At 40.9% G+C, this 20,821-nt stretch overlaps 1 protein-coding gene across 2 annotated transcripts in view; it reads left to right on the plus strand.

Annotated features, from left to right (window-relative positions):
• LOC120546960 (dehydrogenase/reductase SDR family member 13-like) overlaps positions 1 to 20,821 on the plus strand; it is a 122,053-nt gene that overhangs the window by 62,419 nt on the left and 38,813 nt on the right. Inside the window, exon 6 of one of the 2 annotated variants that reach the window (XM_039782290.1) lies at positions 15,331 to 16,167. The exons of the other annotated variant lie outside the window; for it this stretch is intronic. Within the exon in view, the coding sequence (XP_039638224.1) occupies positions 15,331 to 15,339 (9 nt within the window). The 3' untranslated portion in view covers positions 15,340 to 16,167. Of the gene's footprint in view, positions 1 to 15,330; positions 16,168 to 20,821 lie in introns of those variants that run through there. 2 annotated transcript variants of the gene reach the window in all.

Consider the following 20,821-nt stretch of genomic DNA (forward strand, 5'->3'; position numbering starts at 1 on the left):
TGTCCGTAACCAGTGGAAGCATGTTGGATGGAATTAGCAAGTTAGCTAACTAACTATCCAACAAGCTAGTGCTGGGCGGTATGACCAAAAATTTGTATCACGGTATTTTTTTAAGATTCTGGCGGTTTCGTGGTATATCACGGTATTTTCTTTCTTTTGCTTGACTGGGCCTTTATATAGGTTTATAATGGATTATTCTACTGTCAGGTAGAAAATAAAAAATAAAGTACATAGAAAATCACAAAAACATTTTAATTTCATCATGTTTACTAAAAGCTTGGATTACTAAAGGGTTTGCTTGGCTCCACAACATTATACAATAACTTTCTATGAAGGAGAATGCATGAAAAAGTTACAGAATCTCAACTATTTTTATTGTGCAAAGTAGTAAAATAAACTTAAATTGAATTAATACACATACAAACAACGTTAACATTGTTTCCCTTTCAAAACAAAATAGTTGTAAGCTAGTTGTATAAACACTACCTTGGCCACAGGTAAGTTAGCTAGGTTGTTGTAGAAATGTGGGCGACTGAACGTAGCTCCGCTGTCAGCCTCCTTCTGTGTTGGCGGACGTATTTCAGCGATGCAAGACATCTTACATCCAGGGTTTGAATCATTGCTCTGAACCTGTCTTTCTCAACGGTCTGTAGCGGGACTGTAGGTGGATTGTTATTCAATTCAATTCAATTCAATTTTATTTATAGTATCAAATCATAACATAAGTTATCTCGAGACACTTTACAGATAGAGTAGGTCTAGACCACACTCTATAATTTACAAAGCCCCAACAATTCCAACAATTCCAGTAATTCCCTCAAGAGCAAGCAGTGCGACAGTGGCGAGGAAAAACTCCCTCTTGGGAAGAAACCTCGGACAGACCCAGGCTCTTGGTAGGCGGTGTCTGACGAGCCGGTTGGGGGTGTGATGAACAGTGGCGATAGTAGTCACATTAATAATGGAACAGTGACTGGATGTAGCGGGAAGCTGCAGGGTTCAGCAGGACGCAGCATGACATTGCAGGGCCACGGCGACAGCTGCGACCAGGATCTTGGTGCCAACGTTCTCCAAGGAAATACGCTGGGGGAAAAAAAAGCATAAGGACTCCGGGGAGTAAACTCCCCAGAAGCTAGGATTAGTAACAAGCATTTCTGGGACGGGCTGCACACAAATAGTAATAGTAATAGTAATAGTAACAGTAATAGAAAGGGAGAGGAGAGAGCAGCTCAGTGTGTCAAAGGAAGGAAGTCCCCCGGCAGTCTAGGACTATAACAGCGTAACTATAACAGGTAACTAAGAGAGACAGGTCATAAGGAGAGGTAGCTTTTTCGGGCTTAGAACTCTCCCCCCGCGGGATCGGCTTGGCTGGCCTGCCTCCCTCTACTTTGTTATGTATTATTAATCTAACAATTATGAAGAGAAACAGTTGGGCCAGTTAGGTGAACACTGCAACTCCTCACTCCCTAACTATAAGCTTTATCAAATAGGAGAGTTTTAAGTTCATTCTTGAATGAGGTGACAGTTTCTGCCCCCCGAACCCAGATCGGGAGCTGGTTCCATAGGAGAGGAGCCTGATAACTGAAGGCTCTAGCTCCCATTCTACTTTTAGAGACTCTAGGTACAACCAGTAACTCTGCATTCTGGGAGCGCAGTGCTCTAGTGGGACTATAAGGTATTAGGAGCTCTTCTAGATATGATGGTGCTAGACCATTTAGAGCTTTGTAGGTCAAGAGAAGGACTTTAAACTCAATCCTGGATTCAACAGGAAGCCAATGCAGAGAAGCTAATACAGGAGAAATATGATCTCTTTTCTTAGTTCTTGTGAGAACACGCGCTGCAGCATTCTGGATCAGCTGGAGAGTCTTAAGAGACTTATTTGAGCAACCTGACAGTAAGGAATTACAATAGTCCAGCCTGGAAGTAACAAATGCATGGACTAGTTTTTCAGCGTCGTTTTGAGACAGGATATTCCTAATTTTGGCAATGTTACGAAGATGAAAAAAGGCTGTTCTTGAGGTTTGTTTTAGATTGGCATTAAAGGATATATCCTGATCAAAGATAACTCCTAAATTTCTAACAGTGGTGCTGGAGGCCAGGGCAACCCCATCCAGAGTAGCTATATCTCTAGATAATGAAGTTCGGAGGTGTTTAGGGCCCACAAATTATTGTGTTCATAATGTTGCTCTGCTGCATGCTTGAAGTGACATGACTTTAACGTTAGCACGGCTGAGTAACGTTAGCACTGCTGAGTAACGTTAGCACGGCCGAGTAACGTTAGCGCAACCTAGTAATGTTAGAGTGACAGGCAACAACAGTGGCTAAATTATGTCCCATTTTTTAGAAACAAAAAACTCGGGGGCTCCTCCCTTGAGCACACGTTGTTCTTGTGTATCTCCGGTCTTTCTTCATCCTCTGACTTTTTTCTCTGTTCTTGAATGTGCAGTAGTGACTGGAGCCTCTCCCAGCTTAACAGACTGTTATGCTATCTGGCTAGCTAGCAGCTATAATGTTACCCAGCATGCCATTTGGCGGTGTAAATTTGTAAATGTAAAATTATTAGTGTTAGAAATTGTTGTGTGCTATGGTGTTTTATCCTGTTAAAGAGAGTTAGTTGTGGGTTATTAATTGTTGTGTTATAAAGTTACTACCATGAGTGAGAAGGGTACGCAGTTAACAGGGCTCCCGTTCTCAATTCGCTGGCAGATTACTTCGGCCGCTCTCTCAATGCACCAGTATTACGGTATATGAAAAAATTCATATCACATGGGAAATTAATACCGGTATACAGTATAAACCGGTATACCGCGCAGCACTACAACAAGCTATCAAACAAGCTACCAAACAAGCTAGGTAACGTTATAATCGCTAACATAGAGGATTCATGGAAAAATATTTTGTCATGACAAATTTATTAATGACAAAGTAACATCTGTATTAGAGAAAAGAATCACTTCATCTGATGTTTGAAGGGAATAAAATAGCCTTGTCTACTTACTGGAGTTCCACAACTAACGTTACTAAAGTGATTAAAACTTTGTTCTCTCCCACCCACCCAGCGCCGTCTCTCTGAACACCAAACCACTGTGAGGCAAGGAAGGGGGGGGCTCAAGATGTTTTCAAACTTAAAACGCAATTTTTTTTGCCCCGTTTGTATTGTTTTACTACTTACTCAGTTATTTTCATTATATATTATTACATTGTTTACAATACACAGCATGTTTTTTAAATATTTTTTTAGAGGGGGATAACCCTCTGATGCGGTGGGTCCTGACCCCCCCCCCCCCACACACACACACACACGATGTACGCATATGCAGACGTGTAAAATAATATCACAGAAATGCATTGCAGCCTCATTTCCTGAAGACCCATTAGATAAGAAAGCTGTCTTGTTGCAGGCCAAAGGTGTGCAGCTGAGTAGTTTGCGTTTCTCTTCCTTGATCTATAGTTCATAGATGTTCTGTCAGTCCTGCTCCACTCTCTTGTTTGAGAAGCAGCTCATTGATGACTTGTGTGTTGTGTTTGCTTTGGGCAGACTCCACAGCGCTGCAGTACTTAGTGACTGGATTAGTGCATCAATTAGGCAGCTATTGGATGCATAGAGCCATGCTGATTGATTTAGATGCTGTGGAAGCCATGTGCAGGTTGTTTGTATGGGGACGACGTCAACACATTTAAATGAAAGAAAAACTGATTTGTTGCAATAACCTGATTAACACCATTTATTAACACTGTTATTTTTTTTTGTATTTTTCACTCTTTTCTAATAAGTGAGTTATTGATGAGATGCAAAACTCCTACTCGGTTAATGTCAATGTGCGTTCGAGTTATTGGAATGATTTGTGCCTCTATAATGAGATCTATCATTCGACCAAGCTCTCGATCTACCGGTCAATTTTCGCCTGTGGTCATGCAACACATTGTCATCCGCCAGTGCGTCAAAAAGCCGCACTTTTTGGTCAAGCGTCTTTGGCGTTTGTTACTGACACAAAAAGGTCTCTTTTAGCATCTGGCACTTTAGGGTCATATATTTAGACGGGCATGGTCAAGACTCTTCGCGTCACTATTTGACGCTCTGGGTGGGAACATATGTTTAACTGACATGCGGCACAAGAACGGGACAGTTACTGTTGTCTCTGTTAATACTACGTAATTTTACAGCGCGCCTGGACACACCTCCCTAGGGGAGGTGTTCCAGGCACGTCCAGCTGGGAGGAGGCCTCGTGGAAGACCCAGGAGTAGGTAGAGAAATGATATCTCCACACTGGCCTAGGAACGCCTCAGGATGCCCCAGTCAGCGCTAGTTAATGTGGCTTGGGGAAAAATGGAAGTTTGGGGTCCCCTGCTGGAGCTGCTGCCCCCTGTAGTCTTGCAGTGCCAGACCTTGATTGCCAGATCTCCACAGCGCTGTGGAGTAAGAACCTGGTGAACAATTTCACTTGAATGATTAGGGTGCCAACACGCAACACAGTATCCAGTCCTCCTAATACATCCCTGACATCCTTACGTAAACACATAGTTCACAATGAATATTGCGTATTGCAAGAATATTAGAAGCAACTGGGGGATTGACGGTAAGAAAAAAAGACGTTGCCTCTACCAATATTGCCAATCCTGTGTGCTGTGTATTTGAAAAGGTTTTGCTTTCTTAAAAATGTATGAAACTGATACGGTGCAAAATGAAATTAGTTGGGCATTTCTTTAACTTAAGTGCCATCATGAAGAATATACTGTAATAAGATATTGTCTAAAACTCATAAAGTTGTATTTTGAAATCCTAGTGACTGACTGCTTTTCTAGTAACTTTGGTTGGGTGTTTGTCTTGTTTAGAGAGAAAGATGTTGGTCTGAGACACAAAAGCAACAAAGCAAAGTGTTTGTAAGCTCATATTCAACATTAAATCCCCCTCGTCACCTCTTTCCTCCAGACACTCCTCACTTTTCAGTGCAAACACACACACACACCACCCGTCTGGCCCTTATCAGTAACAGTGGGGGTGTCGAGAAATAGAAGCCTCCTCCGGGTCTTGTTATTTCCTCTGCTGCAATTAACGTTCTCATCTGCTAACCTGTGATTAACGGTGTTTACCGATGTGCTGCGGCGTGTTCGACTGCTTGAGTCACAGTACACACCTTCCTTTCCATTTCCCAACCCTTCCCATATTCAGCTAAGGCTGTCAACAGTGAGTAGAACTAAACCGTTCCCTCAGGGAATTTCTGTTGCTTTGGAAAATTGGTAAGTATTGGTATTGTTTTGTAGATATATCAGACTGATGCTGATCCTTGAATAAAGGTATAATATAAACATAGCATGTTCAAATTAACTGCATTATGTTGCTATAACAACATAATGCTAGTAGTTAGAATGGCAACTAAAACATTTATAAAGGTTGTTCATTTTAATAAAAGCAATGTTTTGTTGTTTTGAAATGAATAAATGCTGTAAAAGTATGTAGAGTGAATACTGATAAAGTGGGACAGTTAAGCTGCATAAACTTTCATTACGAAAAATCAACATTGAGCCCATCATAAGCAAGCGTGAGATTAAAAAAAAACAAAATAGAAATAGGTTCTGTGGCTATGACATCCCTTCTGGGGGCGTGGCACACCACATACAACCTTGCATTGAACCGCGATGTTAAGTAAAATGACATATATGCATTCTGAGGTGAAAAATATGTTAAGGTTAGAAAAATAAAAATAAACCGATGGATAGTTTGTAAATGTTATATATTTTGTTGTGGGATGTAAGGTGACTCAGAATTACACATATGTTTGTCAATTTAAAAGATAATTTTTTACAAGTCAAGAAAGTCTCAGTTTGTCATAAAACTTAAGTATAACTGTTAGTATAATATTGATACGGTCGACCATGACATATTACTTGACCGATTGAAAAACTGGGTTGGTCTTTCTGGCTCAGTACTAAAGTGGTTTGAATCCTATTTAAAGAATAGGGACTACTTTGTGTCTATAGGTAATTATACATCCGAGCATACAAATATGACGTGCGGAGTTCCCCAAGGCTCAGTTCTGGGGCCTCTTCTGTTCAACATCTACATGCTTCCACTGGCTCAGATTATGGAAAACAACAAAATAAGTTACCATAGTTACGCGGATGACACACAAATTTACATAACCTTATCGCCAGGGAACTATAGCCCAATACAACAAATGAATAAGTGTGTTGAAAAAATTAATGACTGGATGTGCCAGAACTTTCTTAAATTAAATGAAGAAAAAACTGAGGTGGTTGTTTTTGGAGCTAAAGAGGAACGATTAAAAGTCAGCGCTCAGCTTCAAACGACAATGTTAAAAACAACAGACAAAGCCAGAAATCTTGGTGTAGTCATGGACTCAGACCTGAATTTTAAAAGCCACATTAAGACAATTACAAAATCAGCCTATTATCACCTTAAAAATATATCAAGGGTTAACGGACTTATGTCTCAGCAGGATTTGGAAAAACTTGTCCATGCTTTTATCTTCAGTAGACTTGACTACTGTAACGGTGTCCTTACAGGTCTCCCTAAAAAATCAATCAGACAACTGCATCTGATTCAGAACGCTGCTGCCTGAGTCCTCACTAAAACCAGGAAAGTGGATCACATCACTCCAGTACTGAAGTCTCTACACTGGCTTCCAGTGCCTCAAAGAATTGATTTCAAAATACTTTTGCTGGTTTATAAATCACTAAACAGTTTAGGGCCAAAATACATTTCTGATCTGCTACTACACTATGAGCCACCCAGACCTCTCAGGTCGTCTGGGACAGGTCTACTTGTTGTCCCCAGAGTAAGAACTAAACAGGGGGAAGCAGCGTTCAGTTTTTATGCTCCACATATCTGGAACAAACTCCCAGAAAACTGCAGGTCCGCTTCAACTCTCAGTTCTTTTAAATCAAGGCTGAAGACCTATCTTTTTGATCTTGCCTTTCTTTAAATAACCTATTTTATCTTTTTTTTAAAGTTTAACTGTTTTAATGTTTTACCTAACATTACCTAATATTGCCTTACAGGGCTTAATAGTACCTAGAACAGTGCCTAACAGTGCATAGCAGGGCCTACCTAACAGTGCTTAAACTGCACTGTAAATTTTATTCTTGACTTTGAATGTTTTTAAATTGTTTTAAATTGTTTTCTGAATGCTCTTTCATGTTTTATGTAAAGCACTTTGAATTGCCCTGTTGCTGAAATGTGCTATATAAATAAAGCTGCCTTGCCTTGCCTTGCCTTATAAGACTGTGAAAATACGTAATTAGAAATTTGCCAACTTTAGATTGACGACTAATAGTAATTCATTTATGAGTTGATTATATTTTTGTTTAGCATAATTGCCTGGGAAAACTCTACTTAAAGCAAGACTTGAGGGTCATGTTAGTACTCTTTCCATAAACTAACAATAATGGACAAAGCTTCCGGGCCTGAAAAGTGATATTTTTATATATTATGCGTTTATACTTTTAAGTCTTTTCAAAAGACTTATTTCTTTTGTAAATTATGGTCCCATTTATTTTAAAATTGACGAAAAAGCAGGAGATGCTTTAGGGCTTGTTTACGCAACGACCCGTCAATCGTGACAGAGACTTAGCAATGCATATCCATGGCACTGTGTACACTACTTTAAAAAAAGCTGTGATCTTATTTTTTCTGTAGTACATGGAGATTAATCGCAGCAGTACCAGGAGGTCAGCGTTTACCTGCCAGTAAACAACATTGGCTTCGCTGCGTCATCCTCCCCCGATCCACCCTCTTGGCCAAAATCGTCACGTCAGGTTGCAAAAAACCAAGATGGCGATGCCATATTTTTTTTTATAGTTTATGGTTCTGTTCCAATCTGTCCAATTCACACTGATTCTGTCTTCCGTAAAAGTCTCTGTCCTGTCAGCAGCAGCTCCTTGGGAGCTGAGTTTACAGTGGCTGGCTAACCTGCCTATACCAGGCTGACTGGCAGCAGAAATTGACTGAACCAAAGTAGTTTTCATGTTGGTTTCATGGGAATAAATCAATCAAATGTATTTATGTATTGTTTATGTATTGATTTATTCATTTTCCTGCTCAACGTAGCAAGTGAGAGGAATCTGCCTGTAGTGAAACAGACAAGTTCACAGACAGACTGGGAGCCTTGATCAATCATTCTAGATACTGTTACATCCAAACTAGTTTAATGATAGCCAGACCTGATTCCTATGAGAGGATGGAGGAATGAAGGGGTGCCTTCAATCCAAGAGTGGGCTTGTGAGGTGACTAGAGTGGCAGCCTTTGCTAGATTGAATGTCTACATTAGAAAATATGGTAAGAACTTAAGCTTAAGAAGCCATTTGCTGTGGAGAGGCGTATACTATGTGCTTATTGTTTTATCACATATTCATAATATGTTTATTTGGTTTACAGTTTGTTGTCTATTTTGTTATTATTGTGGCCACATCGTCAGCAGTGTAATGACGGATCCAACTGTAGGCAAAGCAAGCAGCAACCTGCCAAGGAAAAGGGCTTGCATGGACTATATCATCCACTGCTCTGACCAGGGCCGTACTGGGACTGAAATTCAGCCCGGGACTTTAAGATGGAGAGGCCTTTTACGCGAGTGCCCTTGGTGCACGAGCAGAAGGATTTTTTGCCGTTATTTTAATTCTAATAGTGTTTTTATGGTCTAAAGAGAATCAGATGACGCTGAAGACCTTCAAGAAACTTTAGGATGACACCTGCCTCCTCAGGTTGTATAAGCAAGTCACCACTGCACTGAACACAACCAGGTCAGCAAAACCTAATCTCGAACACATAAGTCACAGTATACTGCTAACTACCAGCATGTCATGTGCACAGTCAGTTGGAGTGATAAAATAGTTACAAATACTCACACTCATATACTCAAAAACTACAATGCAGTCCCATAAAATAGAGATTTGTGTGTATGTGTGTGTGTGTGTGTGTGTGTGTGTGTGTGTGTGTGTGCCCTTACTTTCTCAGCTTGGCTCCCTGGCTCAGCTTCCCCTGTGATGGACCCTGCCTCTGCTTACTGATTGTGCAGCTACATATGCATGAGAAGAACATCAGTTATAAATATGACTAAGACTAAAACATTTTCTTATTCAATCTGTGCTTCAGTCAAGTTATTATCTAGTATGTGGAACTATTGGCATTTTATCCTATATGTAAATATCTGATTGATTGATATGCCTAATATGATTGCCTACCCAGCCCTGCACACTGCCCCTCTACCAGTCTGTTTCCTGCTCTTCCTCTCTCCTCCTCCTCCTCTCTCCTGCTGCTGCTCCTCCTCCTCTCTCCTCCTGCTGCTCCTCCTCTTCTCTCCTGCTGCTCCTCCTCCTCCTCATCTTCTCTCCTGCTGCTCCTCCAGCTCTTCTCTTCTACTGCTCCTACTCCTCTTTTCTCCTGCTGCTCCTCCTCCTCTCTCCTGCTGCTCCTCCTCCTCTCTCCTGCTCCTCCTCCTCTTCTCTCCTCCTGATGAGAGTGTATGTGTGCAACAATAGAAAATAAAAACAATTAGCTTATCAAAGCAAAAATTTGGAGACAGAAACAACTCAGGTATACAGGCCTAAAACTCCTAAAAACCTAAAACTGTCCTACCTCACATCACCAAATCCAAACCTGACTGAAAGTAAACTCTTTTTTTCGGCGCCTTAAGTTTGAGCCAATCGGATGTCAGGAAAAACGAGGATCAGTCCAAATTAGGAGGGGCCGCTCGTATCCCCCCTCAAGATTGAAAGTATTGGTTTGGCCCGGTCTGAAACACACAGACACAGCGCTCCGCTGCAGCTGAACGGCCGGCCAGGCCGGTCGGTCGCTTATGAAAAAAACGTATTGACCACCGGCCGGTTTGGCCTGAAATGGACCGGCCGTTCGGGATTGTTCCCGGTATTCCCGATGGCCAATCCGCCCCTGGCTCTGACCATGATTCTGACGCAAACTTGGCGTCACCCAAAAACCTGGACTCTGCTTTGCTAAGATCGGCTGAAATCAGACAACATCGCCCAATTTTAGACTTAGCCAAAGACTTGAGTAAGGGACACATTTCACCAATGCAGTATCATCGTTGGTGTCATAGTATTTTCCCATTGAAGAAATCCTGGTCCACAAAACTGCCTCTGGAACTGCAAAGGAAGTTCAAGAAGACTATCTAGAGATGTGCCAAGCAAATCGATGGTGCATGATGAAAAGTGTATCTTCTGTGAGAATTCATGCAAGTATGTGAAGGGCGAAAACACGACGAACCTCTCACACAGTGTTACGCAAGGATGACCCGATCCAAAAAGCAAACCTGTTGCTGCTAAGGGCCATTATTATAGGCCATTATCTTATGTCCTGCTACCCAGGCCAGCCCAGAAGTACTACCGATGAAATAACCTCTCATCAAGACTACAATAATCCATGAAGTCTCTTGGTATCAGCCAGATCAAGAGCTCAAGTAAGAAACACCTCTGCCGTAGGTTAGAAACCGAGCTTGGTGGATCCATCCATATCTTTCGTGATGAAGGGGAAGCTTCTTCTGTACCCATACAGCCAAACAAAATGGCATACTCCTTGAATAGGGAACCAAATCATACCAGATCTGTCAAATCTGGGGATGTTGTAACAAAAGCAGCTTTGCTGATGAACACTGAGATTAAAAAAAGACACCCAACAAGTGTATAATATAGAACAATATGAATTTCTCAGTTCCTGCAAACACTACTGACTGGAAACTGTGAGTTAATCTTTGAGAATCAAGCAACTTGCCACCTCCGTTGGCAGTGACTTGGTCTTTGCAGTCACCTGTGGCAAAATCAAGCAACAAAATCACATGGTCTGATTCAGGCCTATGATGATGTCACAGTGGTCCAGGACACTGTGAGCTACCTGGCAACAATCAATGCTCCTGCTACTGTGTATATGATACTAACCAGACAGGCATCATGGAGTCCTTGCAGTTAAAGACGATCATCTGCCTGTTTGACCAAGACCTCTATGCCAAGGCAGCATAAATAATGTGGAAGCACTACCACCAGGTGTGGCCAATGACCTGCTTGATGCCCGGGAGATAGGAGAACAAGCATATCAAGCCTTCAAACATAGATATGAACTCCGCTGTGTCGACCCCTGCTTGATCTATTTCTGCTTGCTCTCATTCTCTGCCAAACTGTTTTCAAGGTGCCAGTGGAGCTGATGCAGCCTGGCCTGGTGCTCCACAGGATATAAAAGCTTCCCCAGCTCCCTGGACCTTTTTCTTTTTTTCTCTCTCATGAAGTTTTCTGTGTTCTTCTTGCATATATTGAAATATGTTTTTTCACTTTACTGAAAGCACCCAATGATCACTTATAGTGACTTATAATCACATTATAATGGCTTATAGCCATGATGATTATTAGGCATTAAGAAATGATTATAATGTATTAAAATTATGAAAATGAGCAGCAACCAAACAAACTGGATTACAGCGATAGATTCTTTCTACTCGACCTTAAAAAAACTCAGCAGTTACATGACTTTCTAAACAGTTCTAAACAGTTACATGACCAGAGACGTGGTAAAACACTGGTAAATATTGGACACAGCTTAGAGGCCCTGGGACAGCGAGTTGGCTAATTTCTTCCTGAACAGGTAAGCACTGAGCTTCACTAATTAGTAACTAGTATGGATGGACATGGGCATTTTCAGTCATATCAACATTCATACAGTACAGGCCAAAAGTTTGGACACACCTTCTCATTCAATGTGTTTCTTTATTTTCATGACTATTTACATTGTAGATTCTCACTGAAGGCATCAAAACTATGAATGAACACATGTGGAATTATGTACTTAACAAAAAAGTGTGAAATAACTGAAAACATGTCTTATATTTTAGATTCCTCAAAGTAGCCACCCTTTGCTTTTTTGTTAACTCTGCAAACCCTTGGTGTTCTCTCAATGAGCTTCATGAGGTAGTCACCTGAAATGGTTTTACCTTCACAGGTGTGCTTTGTCAGGGTTAATTAGTGGAATTTTTTCCATTATTAATAAAAAAAGCAAAGGGTGGCTACTTTGAAGAATCTAAAATATAAGACATGTTTTCAGTTATTTCACACTTTTTTGTTAAGTACATAATTCTATATGTGTTCATTCATAGTTTTGATGCCTTCAGTGAGAATCTACAATGTAAATAGTCATGAAAATAAATAAAAAAACGCATTGAATGAGAAGGTGTGTCCAAACTTTTGGCCTGTACTGTATACTCTCATTACATTTTTATAGATTACTGAAGTTAGTTACTCGCAGGTCCTAGCTAACGCTACCATGTAAAGATGTAATGGGTGTGACGTCATGACCCTGTGAAGGGCGAAGGTTATTTAGGGACACCGGTAATTTGCACTCCCTCTCTCTCTCTCTCTCTCTCTCTCTCTCTCTCTCTCTCGGTCCGCAGAATCATAAAGTGCAGCGGGGTGTACATGTGTGAAGGCCAAACATTTTGCCTTGCTGTAGGTGCCGTGTTCATTTAAACATCTACAGCATGTAACGTGAGAGTGTGTAAGGAAAGTTGTTCAATTAGGAAGTGCATTTGTTTTCATAGAGTGCAGAAGACTTCAGTGACAGAATACAGGTTGCCGTATAGGCGCGCTGTAACACAATTCCAGTCAGCTGTTTGGATAAGCTCAAACTTGGAGCGGAGATAAAGATTGTAAGCTATGAACCGTGAAATTGATCTAATATATAGTAGAATGTAACTATGAGATGTTCAGTGCATTGTCTTTATTTTTCCTTTTTAGTAGCGGTCATCACAACATTAAAACATGCTGCTGGTCTGAATGAAACCTAAATAACTTAAAGGTACGGCATACTGTCTGACCACCTTATGAAATACATTCAGAGGTGTCAAAAGTATTCACATTCATTACTCAGGTAGAAGTATAGATACTAGGGTTGTTAGAATAATTACATTATCAAATAATAGAGACCACTGAAGATATATTAAAGTTTATTTTACTTGAGAACCCAACAAGGAGGCAGTCTCCGCACTACAGAATAGTACAGACAACGACCTAACGAAAAACTGTCTACAGCTGCTTTTTATAATAAATGTAATAAATAATGATACAGAGTAGATGTCGTCAATTGTTATCTTGTCTATGACGTCTCCCCTATCTGGTCTGGGAGGGCATGTATGCCCTCAGGAACACACCGTGCTCAGACAAGGACACGCAATGGCTCCCATGTTATCCTGTTTCGAGTATTCTGTATAATATTGTTCTATGTAAACAGTTTAATAATAACAAGAAGGAAAGTATGTATCATAATTCCCCTAACGAGGGTTTAAAAAGACTTCTGTAGAAGTTGAAGTATCAACTCAAGCTTTTTACTCAAGTAAAAGTATAAAAGTACTGGTTTCAAAACTACATAAAGTATAAAAGTAAAAGTAATGTAAGGGGAAAAAAATCATATCAATATGCTTTTTCAAATTAGACGGCGAGTTCTGGAAACAATTAGCTCATGATACTTGGGTGCGCAGAGCTTTCGGCACATTCGAAAGGAGTTGTTTTTGCATCCAACCATTTCGAAAAATTCTTCCAGGTACGGCCAGGGATGTAGAAGGGTTGGCTGGTCTTCCTGGCCACCAACCTCCTTGCTGGTCCTTGGTTGGGCCATTTCGCTCGAGTTCTCTTGAGTCTCTGCCACGGACATCTTCGTACTAGGCTACATATTGTACGCACAGCTGACTTTTCCCTCCACAGACGCACGTCGGTAAATTAGGGAATCAATTTGCGCTCCCGGGGGCGGTTCAGCGAAAAGAGGAGGCGTGTTCAGGAGCAAACGTTCCCTAGTGTTATTTTGCAGTTTCAGAAAACAATTCCGCCACAGACCAGGAAAACCCTGGTCTAAAGTCAGTGGTGCTAGTCTAAAGTCAGTAGCGCATTATTCAGATGCTATTTTAGGGGCGCATGCTTGGCCATAATTTGCTTCTCTCATCTACACGGACGCAGCGGTTCCCATTTTTGCAAACCATACATAATTACAAGGAAAAATATTACTGAAAATGCGCTTCAGGTGTTTGGATCGGTCAGGAGGAACTTTACAGTCCTCAAAAAGTCCCAGCATTCTTTGTGGCTTGTTGTGTTTTACACATTTCCATGAATCATGGATGTGCTGATGACATAAATGAGGAAATATTAGAGGACTTAAGGAGACATGATGTTGAACTACGACGGGATTGGACACTTGAGGGTCCGGGAGTGGCAATGCGCTCCTGGTGGAGCGGGTGGACGGAGATGGAGTGGGGGGAGGAGGAAGGGGCACAACAGGAGCAGGTGGTGCGTTTGGAGGCCCACGCTCCATGGCTGCAGCAATCCTCTCTAGACTTGAGGAGATACGCCCAAGAGGCCGCAGCAACATCGCCACCCGGCCAAGACGGGCATTTATTACTTTGCCGCATCCCGGACAGCTCCCGCTGGCGTGCGCCAGGCAAATCCGCCGTCATAATAGCAATCCGCCATGGAACAAGTGCGCCTGCTCTTAAAGGGAATGTGAGATGACGCTCTGATTGGTTATTTTCATGTTACGCCCAAACCACACCTAGCTACTTCAGACCAACCCATTTTAGATTTGCATTGGGCGCAAGACTCATTTATCCCGCCGGTATCATAGCAACAGCGCCCGAGATCCGCCCACAAAGCTACTTGCGTTTCACATTTGATACTTGCGTTTCAGATCGTTAAAATAGGGCCCTGTATGTTTCTGTTCAGCAGCTGTAGCCGACAAACGGTGACTGTGATCTGGGGACTAGCTAACATTGTGGGACATTGGGTCCAGCGTTCTCAACCTTGCAACCCCGTAAACTTCAAGTCTAGGGAGGAGGGGCGGGGGGAGACGACCCTTCCCAGTATTTTGAATTTGGACTGCAATAACCATTGTAAACACTTGATGTCAGTATTATATATTAATGTTTCATTAATTATCAGGTTGCTACTGATTTGTTCCTCATTCTTCCTTAATAACTACTCACAATTTAGATTTTAGGTTTTGGGGGGCGCTAGCTAGGCTGAAGACATTGAGGCATGATTCGATATGCTAAAGTAGTTATTAATTTGCTCAGAAGTACATCACTGGTGGGGAACACTTTATTGTTGCCTTGTTTTATTTGTCTGTTTTGAACATTTGCAAAGAAAGTACATTGGCTGGTATACAAATATGGTAACAGTGCATATTCATATTTGGCCCAAATTGATATGACAAGTTTCTCCTGTGAACAAAGACCGATTTCAGATGTTGTGCCAAATCACTGCATAAAACTATCAGGCTCAGTGTGCAGGTGTTAATAGAAGTTTTAATCATGTTAACGCTTTTCATTTGTCTTGTAGGTGTTTTAATGATCCTGCCTGTTACCCACTGTGTCTGGAAACAACATGAAACCGACAAGGAAGGAAAGCAAACCTTTTAAAAGCCTCTTAAACATACATTCAGTCATAGCACTTAGGTAAATGAGCCCATTATCATGCCTTTTTGCAATTTGCAATAATCTAATGAGAAAATGCTGCTCGCTGAGCAAACTATAAAACAGCAACATACCAGAGAGTTACTGCTGTAAAAGCTATTCATTATACTGTCTTGTTAATTGCTATGGTAACAAATTGCCAATTAGCTGCACAAAAAAAATATTTGTGTGACATACATCCATCCAGTCACAAAAGCATTAGTCCTTTACTGTGGTGACTTGCGAGTGCAATACAGGACTAAAGCTCCATGTCAGTTTGGCTTGTTAAAATGAAGAATCAGTTAGTCGTTGTGGTCCATCAACACATATCATATGTAAGCGTTGATGATAAATCTTGTGGATAGAAAATGTGGTCTTATAACTGTAAATTTCACTGATCTGAATGATCAAAGATCTGAGTGAATCTTTCTGCCAGTTTTTACAAAAGCAAAACATCCAATCCATTTATTTGGGGGCTAACGTTAGCTTCAGTGTAGTGAAGCTTCATTTACTGTAGAATAACTGGTAACGTTAGCTTAGCTCACTAACAGCTAAACTTTCCAATAGCTTGCCTTACACTAAGCAATATGACAACATGATTAACATAATCCAATAGACATCAAGAAAGAACCCAAGGCACTCGGCTTTAAGGAAATTTATTTTAAAATGACTTTAATACATCTGGCACATTCTCAACAAGTTTTTGAGATTATCAGGGGCGTAGGAATGAGTGTAACATTGGGGGGGGGGGGACACATATCGGAAACCTGACAGATCCGTTAATGGTTTGAACAGAAATATGTCATAAATTAAATACACTGCAAAACATTCACCAACATACTTTATTCTACTAAAAAGATAAATTTGTAAAGATAAAGGAAAACACATTTTGAATGGCAGTAATTAACTGATAAATATCAAATCAATTATTTAATTGCAGGCCTAATCATCCAGTTTTGTAGATTAATAAATAACATATTGATAAACATTTGAATTCAAATTTCCTGAATACATTTTCTTTTCTTAGTTGTATCTTAAGCCTCAATGAACAGACACATATACATGCAAAGGTTAAGGTGAAAGGCAAAAACAGCATCAAGAATTTTAACATATAAACCAACTTGTTTTTACTCTCGAGTGTGAAAGCCTTCCACATTTCCACTAACTAACTGGTGTGTGAAGGTAAAGGTAAACGAAAAAGATATTAAAATGGATGTAATGAACTGATAAATATCAATTCCTATGTAGTTTTCTGTCACAAATAAAAGTTGGATAGCACTGTACAGTCCTGCATTCAATCATTTGCATGCTGTGATTTTTTTTTAGTGTCAAACATGTGCCGTGGCACACAAAAGGTTGACAAACACTGGCCTAGGCAAAAGTGCCAAAATGTTTTTTCCTCTTGTCATTTGCAGCCACAAATTGCTTACAAATTGACTTTTTGTCCAGTAAGTCAAGTTTATCCTGATGGACGTGACAAACAGCAACATGGTTAAGTCTGTTTTGAGTCATTGTGGAACAGAGCCAAGTTTTGAGCCTGTGGCAGACACTAAAACTTCTCTCTGCCTCAGATGATGAAACAGGGACTACCTAAAGCAACCTGACCAGGTTTTCAACTTGCCCAAATAGTCTACGTACCTCTACAGGCAATCCACGAATGATCCCTGCAGCCTCTGCACTGTTGCTAAATGAGTAGTTCAGGCGAAACATAGAAAGCTGCACTGAAAGTGACTTTCTGTTCAACTCTGGGTATTTCTCAATGACTGCAGCATCAATCTCTCCACTCAGAAGTGTTTCTTCCAACTTTTGCAAAGTCAGCAAGTCATCCTGGTTAAATAGCTCACTGAGCTGTGCATCTACAATATCCAGGACTTTAAAGAATTCCCCTCTGTAGTGGTCTTTGGCACTTTTAGGCTGATGTGCCTCAGCTCCTTCAATGAAGCGTTTTGGGGGTGGGCTGGTCTGTGGAATGGTAATGGGCTTAACAAGACTGAAACACAGCCGTCGCCTCTTCAAACAGAGTTGTGAAACTTGCCTCATCTCTTTTGGCCTTGAGTGAGGTCCTAACAACTTTGACAGCAGCCCTCATGCCAGCAATGGTTTCAGTTCTCTTCTGAAAAGAGATGTTCAGGCATTCAAGCTCACAAATCACTGGTGAGGCAAGGATGAGACCCAGAACTGTTTTGCCTTTCCTAAACTGCCTTAGCAGGCCATTAGCAGTAGATGCAGTATTTGAGGCACCACAAGCCATCTCCTGCAAGCTAGCCAGCACTGACCCATACTGTGACAAAACAGCTGTGATGGCTTTGCCCCGTATAGTCCATCTCGTGGGACTGTAATGGCAAAAATTACATTTAAGCATAATTCCTTATATTTTTATGTTTTATTTCTACTTTAATTCTCTCACAAATGCTGAAAGAGTTTCTCATTCCCACATGCAGATTCTAACCTTGTGAGACATCCAGTCTGAACATAATGTAAGCACTTTTGCCTGAACAGATAGGGGCTACAAGGTCATCTCTAGTTTTCCCATGCCAGTTAAGATGTAACTGGGGGGTGAAAGTCGTACAGGGAGGAGGAGGCGAAATGGCTCCAAGATGTCTCTTGTATTTCTCTGATTGTCTTCATGTGTATCAGATTGCATGTAAAAATTGTAGCGTCATACTAAGTCAAGTGCGTATGTGCTGTCACTCTGAAGATGCATATAAGCCTGATGTTCTGTTCACTCATTTGAGAAACTGACTCCACACTGGGCTGCGGCCTTTTGTGAAATCATGTTGCTCCTATATTTGCAAATATATCTTTTTTAATAAAATACAAAAACCCAACTTGGTGTTTAGTATCAGTCTGTCTTATTTGTTTCAATTTACTAAACTCTGAAATTTCCCCCCCTGCTGCAAAGGAAACTTCCATAACAGGACACAGGGGTTTTATTGCAGTGCATGATGGATTCTCTGCATGTGCTATTGCTGCATGGATCGTCTTAAACTTCCCTGAATGAGACAAAAGGACTCCAAGCTGGTTGACCCAATCCAATGAGTCTCTGATCAGAACAGAGGCTAAGCAAGCTTTTTGTGTGATTAAATTAGTACAGTGGCCCCCACAATGAACGTAAAGTGCTAGTGGCTGCTCTTGTTTTATCAGTGCCTGTGCACAGAGCATGCTTCCCGGCCATATGAGATGCCCCGTCATAAGTTTGATCTCGTAAACCTTGCCTTGGTAAGTTTAATGTCAGCAGCACATCTTTAACTACTCCAGCAAGGCTTTTCCCTGTTGTATCAGAAACAGAATACAAACCAATGAACTCTTCATGGGGTTTCAGGTCATTGTCAACATAACGCAGGCAAATACTTTCTTGTTCTTGCCCAGAAATGTCTTGTGTTCCATCCATAATAACTGCATACTGAAGAACTGGTAGATCTCTGATTGTATCAGCTATTCCACTAACAATATTGTTGCTCATTTTAGACAGAATTTCATTCTGGATCTGTGGACTGATGTAGTCTTTCTGGGACCGCTGCAACCATTTGGCTAAAAGGACATCATCCTCTGCCTTGTCTTTCAAGAGTTGATAAAAATTACTGTTTTCATCCTCATGTCCTCTCAAGGCCTGTCCCTATCGTGCCAAATATTTGATTGAACTCACAATTTTCCCCAGACAGTGCCTGTTGTCTGCTTGTTGATTTGCCAAAGCACTGGACAACTGTGCATTTACAGGACGATTTTCTTGTACAGTAACAGAGACAGCATGGCGGTTTGTATGACTACTTTAATGTGCTTTAAAATTTTCAATAGCTTTTTTCCAATTTTTGAATCCAGAAGTGATAAAGGCTCTGATTTTACAGCAAATGGTCTGAGTTTGTCCTGGTAAATTCTCATGCAATAAAAACACAAAAACCCCTTCTGCACTGCATCATCATGTAGCCAGGGAAAGTCCTTGTACCACCGCTCTTGGAAGGAGAGAGTTCTGTTAGACAGAACTTGAGTGTCAATTAATTTTGGGTGTGGCTGATATGACTCTGTCCTCTGTTCCCTGACTTCAATGTCTCTCAGCTGTTCGTGCTCTGAACACCCTAAAAGGAAAACATGCACAATGTCACACAATGCGACAATATTATATAATATTAGATTAAAATCATGTTTGTTGTATTATTGTTCACTTCTTATCATGATCAACAAACTAAAATCACCGCACCCTTCATATAACACCTACTTGCAACTCTGTAGTGCTGGCCAGGCATGAAAACGGGTCAGGGGTGAAAAAGGTGAGAAGGATATGACCCAATTTTAAATATTCCATATTTTAAAGCATCAATCTGATGCATTTTGAGAAGCATTTTTTGCCAACCAACAGTGTAATATTGCAATATGCACTCATTAAAGTTAATTTGACTGGCAAAACAGTTAAAGTCCTTCTGACATTACACAATAATAAAAGTCATAACTTTTAAAGACTAAAAAGTTTTGGATCAATTTTTACTTCTTCCAACCATATGTTAAATAAAGAGTCAATGTGGATTTACATATTGCAATAATATCATAATCCTACAATGAATCATTGTGAAAACTAAACTTTACTACTTTGGCCAGGTTATCATCAAAAAAGCAAAATTAGTACATTCATGATTTTGTCCATTGCGCATTTATTAAAAACGTTGCATTGTTTATCTTTTCATATAGCTAGACGTCTAGACTCTGGGACAAGGCCGTTATGTTTGAATACCTGCCATGCTAATTCCAAACAGACAGCTTTGTCGAGGCAGTTTGGGCTTCAGATAGCTTTTACAAATCATGTTCCGCTATGAACGTGCACACACGTATTGTTTGTATCACGGTCGGTCAGTGAAGGAACAGTCGCAGTCTTAACGGTAGCGGTCGTTGCCGGTAACGTACTCGTATGACAGAGTGTACGGTCCGAAGCTTTGTGATTAGCATCTAATGACTAGCAAGCTCTTTCTTACCGCTGCTGCCGTCCAAAACAGAAGCAGAAGCAAGCATGTGGCTCCCTCAATTTGAGGCACCAAGTCCTAAACAGCTTCCCGTCTCCACCCTTTTCTTCTTGTCCTCTATTCATGCCCAGCGCCATTTGTTTTAAAGGGGTGATAGAATGCAAAACTGATTTTACCTTGTCATAGTTGAATAATGACAGTTTAGTGGGTAACTAGGACATACATAGAACCTCTAAATCCCATTGACACCTCTTTTCTCTGCAAATCTCACTATTTGAAACTGCCTCTGAAAACGGGCGAATCTCAACGAGCCTCATAGTTGACGTCAACTATTGCGGCTCCTCCTCATTTGGCTCTAGTCTTTCTCTTTGTCGCACTACACATTTGCATGCGCTACAACTGACCTGAGATCAGTTAGTCTTCTGAATC

This window comes from Perca fluviatilis, chromosome 2 (assembly GCF_010015445.1).
Source record: "Perca fluviatilis chromosome 2, GENO_Pfluv_1.0, whole genome shotgun sequence".
NCBI lineage: Eukaryota > Metazoa > Chordata > Actinopteri > Perciformes > Percidae > Perca > Perca fluviatilis.